General features: G+C 38.2%; 1 protein-coding gene across 1 annotated transcript in view; it reads left to right on the forward strand.

Moving 5' to 3' along the window:
• Window positions 1–9,689, forward strand: part of NSF (N-ethylmaleimide-sensitive factor) — a 131,540-nt gene that overhangs the window by 55,454 nt on the left and 66,397 nt on the right. The window contains exon 8 of the mRNA XM_010832395.1: window positions 2,306–2,505. Within this exon, the coding sequence (XP_010830697.1) occupies window positions 2,306–2,505 (200 nt within the window). The remainder of the gene's footprint in view (window positions 1–2,305; window positions 2,506–9,689) is intronic.

Raw genomic sequence — 9,689 nt, forward strand, 5'->3', positions numbered from 1 at the left:
AAATATCAATAACCTCAGATATGCAGATGACACCACCCTTATGGCAGAAAGCAAAGAAGAACTACAGAGTCTCTTGATGAAAGTGAATGAGGAGAGTAAAAAAGTTGGCTTAAAGCTCAACATTCAGAAAACTAATATCATGGCTTCTGGTCCTATCACTTCATGGCAAATAGACGGGGTAACAGTGGAAACAGTGATAGACTTTATTTTTGAGGGGCTCCAAAATCACTGCAGGTGGTGGCTTCAGCCATGAAATTAAAAGACGCTTGCTCCTTGGAAGAAAAGTTATGACCAACCTAGACAGCTTACTAAAAGCCAGAGACATTACTTTGCCAACAAAGGTCAGTCTAGTCAAGGCTGTGTATTTTCCAGTAGTCATGTGTGGATGTGAGAGTTGGACTGTAAAGAAAGCTGAGCACCTGAGGAAAAAAAAAGCTGAAGAATCGATGCTTTTGAATTGTGGTGTTGGAGAAGACTCTTGAGAGTATCTTGGACTGCAAGGAAATCCAACCAGTCCATCCTAAAGATCAGTCCTGGGTGTTCATTGGAAGGACTGATGCTAAAGCTGAAACTCCAATACCTTGGCCGCCTGATGCGAAGAACTGACTCATTTGAAAAGTCCCTGATGCTGGGAAAGATTGAAGGTGGGAGAAGGGGACAACAGAGGATGAGATGGTTGGGTAGCATCACCAACTCAGTGGACATGAATTTGAGTAAATTCTGGGAGTTGGTGATGGACAGGAAGGCCTGATGTGCTGCAGTCCACGGGGTCACAAAAGTTAGACATGACTGAGCGACTGAACTGAAGTGAACTTCCAGAGTTCACTTCAGATGTGTCCCAGTAGATTGGATCCTGAGGGTGCCTGGTGGTGTTGGCCTCTAGGAGAAGCTCAAGGCTTATCCCCTTATCTCCTTACCCCTTATGCCCCAAGGGTGGGACAAGGGCAAAGACATTTTATAGGCTACAGTTCTTGAAACATGAACTTACTCTTGATGAGAAGGTTAATAATCTAAGCCTTCATATGTTTCTACCAAGTTCCCCTTGTCTCTAAAAGTCTAACCATAAGCATAGATCTCATCACTTTCAAGAATTTAAAAGGGAGTCCCTTTTTGAAACAAAGAAGCAATGGCCATACAGGCAACACCAAGTATCTTCCTCCTTAGAATCTAAAATTTCTAGTTAGAGTTGGTTGAATCTTGTGGTTTTCTTTATGTGAGTCATTAAATATATTGTCATAATTTTCTTAAAGATACAGTTTTTTAAGGTTTCATTCCAAATGAGGACATTTTCCATAAAAACTTAACTATATTCCATTTCCAGAAATTTTCCTGTTCACCTGTAGTTTTGAGTGTAACACTTGAAATCTAAGAATTTATTATTTCACATAGTGCTTTTTTGGTGTAGTATAAAGAAACTCATAAGAAAAGAGTCAAGCATCTTAAGTGTGAAACTGCAAGATAGGTGAGAATTCCTAGAGTGAATAAACAGAAACCAAAGTTCCTCTTAATTTTCAGAAATGGAGTAAATGCTTGCATAGAGTGAGCTCAAGAAATTCTAGGGAGTCTTAAGTCATTCAGTCTTGCTATTTTTTGTTGTTAATGATACCTTTAATGCATTTAGCAATGGTTGCCTCAAAAAGAGTTGAACACTGTTCTTTGGAAGCTTCATTTTCTTCTTGGTGGTTCTGAAAAGCAGGTTTCTCACTTGGCATAGTCCTGTGAAATAGGGCATTCAGCTTTATCCGCAAAGTCTGTAACATCCATCTGGATCCTGTGGATTGCTCAGTCCCCACCCAACTCAGACATGTCTGCCCTTTCTTCCAGTACTTGTATTGACAGGCAGACCTGTAATTTCTATGACTAAGATATAGTTTCCATAGCTATTGTATCATAATAGATTTGTGTTGAGTTAAATTTGCCTGAAAACAGATCTCTTTTTCCCCTGCTAGCTTTAAAGTGAAGGATAATGAAAAAGAAGTAATAGTTCCTAATTAGGTATTTAAGTCAAAGAGACATTTTCACAGTTAAAAGTATTTGTTCTAAACTAAATCACAATTCAGATATACTTTTCCAAAGACCTTTAATTGGCAGCTTTCCCCCTCAACTATTGGTACTGGTGTAGGAATTGTTTGTGGAATATTCTATTTTAAAAAGAGCTTTAGTTCATTCTTGTTATGTTTATAGCACCTGGATATTAATGTATGTTAATGCGATTGCTGTATTTTTCCTAACATGCATATGAAGAAAGGAAATCTTGATGTCTTACTTACTTAGTTGATGTAAGACTGTTCTCTTTTCCTTTTAGGCTGCAAACATGTTAAAGGCATCCTGTTATACGGGCCTCCAGGTTGTGGTAAGACTCTGTTGGCTCGACAGATTGGCAAGATGTTGAATGCAAGAGAGCCTAAAGTGGTCAACGGGCCGGAAATTCTCAACAAATATGTGGGAGAGTCAGAGGCTAACATTCGTAAACTCTTTGCTGATGCTGAAGAGGAGCAAAGGAGGGTAATGCTAATATAATTTAATAAAAGTTTGTTGTCATTTATGTGATGATTGAAACCCAAAGTTCTGGTGTAAAACATGTTGCCATAATTTACAGTTTGAAGAAATTGTAAGTAAAATTTATTTAGAACCGAGTTATGTCACTAACCTGGGATTATGGGAGAGTTACATGTTGTGAGCAGATGTCAGTATCCACATGTTTAGAATACAAAGATGGATGGTGATATAAGCCAAAAGTTTTCCCAAAACATATCATGAATATCTTTTTAAGTGACACTTTTGTTTCACATTACTTCTAGAGTCTTGAACTCATTTATCATAAAAGAGAGAAGTTAAATCCATAAAGAGACTTATACAATTATGTATGTGTAAAGTTCTTGTGCAGAAAGCTAGTTTACTTACCACTGACCCAACTCAGCTGTAGAATGACAGGTATAAGCTGTTAGGTCACAAAGGAAAATTTGATTTGGATCTTAGAAAAATAAAATAAAATTAACTAAAAATCAAACCAGAGTTTACTAATTAGGATGGCTAATTTTGTGTTAGTTTTCTGGGCCCTAGGGTGCCCAGACATCAGTCAAACATTGTTTTGGTTGGGTTGTGTTTACCATTTGAATCTGTAGACTAAGTAAAGCAGTTGTCCTTGCTAATATGCCATCAGTTGAAGACCTGAAAAGAAGAAAAAGGCTTACCCTCACTTGAGTAAGAGGGAATTTCCTTTTGCCTGACTGCCCTGAGCTGGGACATCAGTTTTTTTCTGCCTTCAGACTCAAACTGAAACATCCACTCTTCCTGGCTCTCAAGCTTACAGGCCTTTGGATGAGAGAGCCACACCATTGGCTCTCTTGTGTCTCCAGCTCACCCAGTACAGATAGTAAGACTTGTCAGTTCCCATAATTCTGTTAGCAAGTTCCTTATAATTAATCTCTGCTGCTACTGCTACTGCTACTGCTAAGTTGCTTCAGTTGTGTCCGACTCTGCGACCCCATAGACGGCAGCCCACCAGGCTCCCCCGTCCCTGGGATTCTCCAGGCAAGAACACTGGAGCGGGTTGCCATTTCCTTCTCCAATGCATAAAAATGAAAAGTGAAAAGTGAAGTCGCTCAGTCGTGTCCGACTCTTAGCGACCCCATGGACTGCAGCCTACCAGGCTCCTCCATCCATGGGATTTTCCAGGCAAGAGTACTGGAGTGGGTTACCATTGCCTTCTCCAATTAATCTCTAGATAGGTAAAAAGATAAATCTAGGTCTAGAATAAATATATTTTTTAAAGCACCAATAGAATAGATAGAATACATCTATAGATGTGTTGATTCTGTTTCTCTGGAAAACCTTGACTAATATACTAGTATTAATGTATTTGTTTCATTAAAGAAAAGTTGAAAAACAATGTCATGAGATTTCTGGTTCTGGAAATACAGTAGACCAGAAAGCATGAAAACATACAAAAATCTTCAAATGCTGGGTAAAATATAATTAAAATATTTTCAGAAGAACAATTGAGCTCTCGGGAAAGAAATGTCTTCAGAAATTAAAAGAAAACTGGAAATTAAAGTGCTAAAGATAATGAGCTTCCTTTTTTGGTGCTGGTAATGTGTGCCTTTGAGTTTTAGCATCCACTAGCTGACTCATTGGCAAAGTCCCTGACACTGGAAAATATTGAAGGCAGAAGATGAGGGCGTCAGAGGATGAAATGGTTAGATGGCATCACTGGTGCATTGGACATGAACTTGGGCAAACTTTGGGAGATGGTGAAGGACAGCGAGGCCTGGCATGCTGCGGTTCATGGGTTGCAAAGAGTTAGACATGACTGGGTGACTGAACAACAACAAGGGGGCATAAAATGAGCCCTTGAACTTACTTAAGATGTGGACTAGGAACTGGGACCTCCGAAGTGACGGTATCATCAGTGGAGAGAAATGACTAGAAATTATTTCCCTACCAACAGAGAAATGACAGAATTGTTCAACTATTTGCCTGGGTTCTAGAGTGGAAGCTAAGGAATCTCACATTCTAAACCATGGGTCTTTGGCTCATGCTTAGGAGGTGGCGGGGGGAGACGTACATATGCACACCACCAATATACTTTGAGGTCCCCAAATTGGGAAGTTAATTTTAAAATGAATCCTGGATTAATGATCCCACATAGAGGTGTTAGATAAAAGAACACCCCAAAGGGTCCTCCACCAAACCCAGGCTACAGGAGCTTCTCACAGGGAAAGCTAAAATATTTCCAATAAATAGAAACATCATCAAAATTTATTTATTTTTTTTTTTCTCGCCCTCCCCTTTTTTTTTTATTTTTTTTATTTTTATTTTTTTTCATCATCAAAATTTAAAACTCAGCAACTAGGTTCAGCTGGAGAAGGCAATGGCACCCCACTCCAGTACTCTTGTCTGGAAAATCCCATGGACAGAGGAGCCAAGTAGGCTGCAGTCCATGGGGTTGCTAAGAGTCGGACACGACTGAGCGACTTCACTTTCACTTTTCATTTTCATGCACTGGAGAAGGAAATGGCAACCCACTCCAGTGTTCTTGCCTGGAGAATCCCAGGGACGGGGGAGCCTGGTGGGCTGCCATCTGTGGGGTCACACAGAGTTGGCATACGACTGAAGCGACTTAGCAGCAGCAGCAGCAACTACGTTCAGCATAAGCAGTAGCTTCAGCTGAAGAGAGAAGTGATAAACAGAAGAATAGATCTAAAGAAATCACCCAGAATGTGGCACAGAGAGATACAGAGATGGAAAGTATGAAAGAGAAATTGAGATAACAGAACTAAAATAAGAAACCCAAATAGAATAGTATAGAGGCAATATTCAAAAATAGAGTGGCTGAAAACGTTCTAGAATTGATTTAAAAAAAACTTAGATTTATAAATACCTAAATTCATGTAGCCCATGAGTTCAAATGGGAAAAGTAAAAATTAACTTATATGTAGATGCGTTGTAGTGAAACTGGAGAATGCCAAAGCAAAAAGAGAAATGTCTTAGTATTAGCAATGAAGAAATGATGATGACATCCAAAGAGATATCCATTATGTTGACAGTAAAGTTTTTAACAATAGCAAGAGAGATCAGAAAACAGTGGAAAGATATCTTCACAGAGCTAAGTGAAAATAACTGTCAACTTAAAATTTTATATCCAGTTTAATTCTCATTCAGGATTAAGATAGAATGAAGGTATTTTTTCAGATAAAGTCTAATAGAATTAACTATTAGAAGCTTCCAACAAGTCACAGAAGCTTGTTGGAAGAATGTGAAGCAGGATGTACTTGAGACTGAAAAATATTGAACCCAGAAGGAGTGGATTGGGTACTAGAAACAATGGTGAGCAATGAAATTGGTGAAAATGTAGATAAAATTTGGAACTTTAACTTCTGGTAGTTGCAGATTAGGTAATTTAAATTGTGCCTGCCACTGAACACTACCAGAAAGGCTCAACGAAAAGTTTTATTTATTTATTTTTTTGCTTGGAGTCATCAAGAGCGTACAAGATCTATGGGGAGAATGGAGGCCCAGGGGGAAAAGGTCCCAGAGTATGGGGTCACTGTTCCTCTGGAGAAATGAGCCATTCTGGAGAGAGTTGCTAAACAGCTCTGTAACCCTTTTGACTGGCTAGTGAGTGAATGTAAGGGGAAAAGAGATTAGAGCCCATGGCCCACAAAGAGGGGACTCTTGATGAACCTGCTCACTTTTGAGTTGGGACCATGAAAGGCTACACCATAGGAGCAAATGTTAACCAGAAGTAGACATGTTCTAATAGAGGCTACAGATAAGCTTTGAATTGTGTCATTCTCTAAAACTAGTCTGAGGGTTCCTAAACGATTAGTGACCCCGGCATTTGACAGAATTGTACATCCTTCCTGGAGTAAGATAGTGTCATGTAAGGTCATAAACTGCTTCTGTAGTTTGCAAATGCAGTGCCAGGCTTATAATCAAAAGGAATCAGATACACAAAGACGTGAACACACACAAAGAAAAACAAAAGATGATAGAAATTGGGCCTCAAGATATTGGAATTCTCAGATATAGTATTTTAAGTATACTTACCACATTCAGAGAGAAAAAAGATTGAAAATTTTGGCAGAGCATTGGAAAATGTTACAAAAAAAATCAAGTGGAAATTCTGAGAATGAGAAAGTAAGTAAATTAACTCACATTGAAGCAACAGATTAGACACATCCAAAGAGAGAATTAGTGAACCAAAAGATGTTAAACAAAAATAACCAGAAACAAAGGATGAAAGGCAATAGAGATAAAACAATGACAAGGTCTAGTGCACATATTTACATTTCCAAAAAGTCAGGAGAAAGAGAACAGAGCAAAAGCAGTATTTGAAGAAAAAGAGGTTTAGAATTTTCTAAGACTGATGAAGAACATCAGTCCATGGGTTCCAGCATATGAACCTCAAACAAGAGAAATACCAAAGAATTCTGCATGTATAGATGATCGTTATTAAACAGCTGAAAACAAAAAAAAAGAGAAATCTTAAAAACAACTAGAGGAAAAAAGTGAATTATTTTTCAATAAGCAGAAGTAGATGGCACTTGTCTTCTCAGTGACTTAGCTGGTAAAGAACCTGCCTGCAGTGCAGGAGACCTGGGTTCAATTCCTGGGTTGGGACAATCCCCTGGAGAATGGCTACCACTGCAGTATTTTGGCCTGGAGAATTCCATGGACTGTATAGTCCATGGGATTGCAAAGAGTCGGACATGACTGAGTGACTTACACTTTCACACTTTGTCTTCTGAACAGAAACGATGAAAATCAGAAATCAGTTAAATGCCTTTTTTTAAGAGAGTAACTTGTCAACCTAGAATTCACAGTCATATAAATATACAATAAATTACTGTATTATAATAAAAGTAAACAGACTATGGCAACCTATGGACTATATAGTCCATGGAATTCTCCAGGCCAGAATACTGGAGTGGGTATAGCCATTCCCTTCTCCAGGTATCTTCTCAATCCAGGGATCAAACCCAGGTCTCCCACATTGCAGATTCTTTACCAGCTGAGCCAACCAGGGAGACCCAAAAATGTTGGAGTGGGTAGCCTGTCCCTTTTCCAGTGGATCTTCCCAACCCGAGAATTGAACCAGGGTCTCCTGCATTGCAGGTGGATTCTTTATCAGCTGAGCTACCAGGGAAGCCTGGCTGTACACATAGCTATTCATATTTGTAGATATCACAAATGAACGTTGAGCAAAAGAAATCAGACAAGAAAGGATCATCTGTGCTGTATGATTTCATTTATATAAAGCTCCACTAAAGTATAGTGTTTAATGATACGTGTTCCTTACTTGGTAAAACTATAAAGGAAAGAAATAGTTACCATAAAAATCAGACTGTGGTGCCTTTGAGGCATGATGGGTGAGGGGTGTTGGGGAATGGTGGTAAGGAGACACTGCCAGGATGCTGGCACTATTCTAGTTCCTGTTAAGGTTACATGGATGCTCATTTTGTGACAATTCCTTCAGACATACATACACATTTGGGGAACTTTCCCTCTGGGTATGCCTTATTTCACAATAAAAAGGTTTAAAAGAGGAAAATTTAATAAGCTTTCAGTGTACAAAATGATAATGATGATCAGTACATATATATTTTAAGGATAGAGCTAAAATACAGAACAAACCATGTGGTAAGTGGGTTGAATTCATATAGGATCCTTGTATTATTTGGGAAGAAGATGCTGATGTTAATTAACATAAAACTTAAGTCATATGTTTATATGAAAATTGTATATAGTTCTCAAGCTTTTCAAGGCATGAGGGGGAGCTGAGGAAGGAATAAATATAACTCAAATACTTAACAAGCAGGAAGGGAATAACATGACTCAAAGTGTGAAGACACTGAAAATGTAACTTTAAAAAAAGATTTAACTTACAACAGCAGTCAGAATGATAAGGTAACTAGGATTAAATCTTAACAGGAAAAATAAAGGATAAAATTATAAACAGTTTTGAATTTTCAAGAGCTAGTAAATGGTAAGATAGAACATGTTCATATGGGAATCCTAACATATCATAAAAATGACAGTTCTGCCCATATTAATCTGTAAGTGCTTTTCCAGTCAAGTGTAACGTGAATTTTTTGGAATTTAACAACTTTTTAATTTGGATGCTTGAAGTGTCATGGAAATTTTGGAGAATAATGAAAACTTACTTATTCAGGTATCAGAACTTACTGGAAAGCTGTAGTAATTGAAACAATTTCTTTTTTCCTACATTTTTCTTTTGGGGGAGGGCTGTGCTGGGTCTTTGTTGCTTCAAAGGCTGTTCTCTAGTTGCAGTGCATGGGCTTCTCATTGCATGGCTTCTCTAGTTGTGGAGCGTGGGCTCTAGGCATGTAGGCGTCAGTAGTTGCAATCCCTGGGCCCTAGAGCGCGGGCTCAGTAGTTGTGATGCACAGGCTTAGTTCCTCCACAGCACGTGGGATCTTCCTGGACCAGAGATTGAACCGTGTATCCTGCATTGACAGGTGGATTCTTTCCCACTGAGCCACCAGGGAAGCCCGGTAATTGAAAACAGTTTTATATATGCATGTAAAAACAGACCGAAGAAACTGAGGAACATAAGAAGAACTTATTATGTGAAAAGTGGCAATACAAATCAGAGGGGAAATAGTATACTGTTCCATAAATGGGACTGAGATCATTGTCTTTGTGGAGAAAGATAAAGTGTAGTCCTTATCTCACTTCATACAAAATTACAAAATGGATTTGCAAAAAACAAAATTAAAACTTACAAAAGAAAAGTTTTAGAAATATAGGGAAAAGCTTTAAGAATTGATGCTAGGAATGAATTTCTTTAATACAGAGAAATCAAAGACATGGAAAAAAATGTTAATTTGGTTACATTGATATAAAGAAAATTCTTTGTCAAATTACACTAAATACAAATGTCTCAAACTAGCGAAGATATTTAAAGTCCATATAATCCACAAAGAATTGGCATCTTCTATAATGAATTCTCTGTAATAACTCCTATATAAGAAGTAAGAGGCTCTATATAGTCAGTAAAAACAAGACCGGGAGCTGACTGTGGCTCAGATCATGAACTCCTTATTGCCAAATTCAGACTGAAATTGGAGAAAGTGGGAAAAACCACTAGACCATTCAGGTATGACCTAAATCAAATCCCTTATGATTATACAGTGGAAGTGACAAATAGATTTAAGGGCTTA

The sequence above is a fragment of the Bison bison genome, unplaced genomic scaffold (assembly GCF_000754665.1).
Source record: "Bison bison bison isolate TAMUID 2011002044 unplaced genomic scaffold, Bison_UMD1.0 scf7180017861046, whole genome shotgun sequence".
Classification (NCBI taxonomy): Eukaryota; Metazoa; Chordata; class Mammalia; order Artiodactyla; family Bovidae; genus Bison; species Bison bison.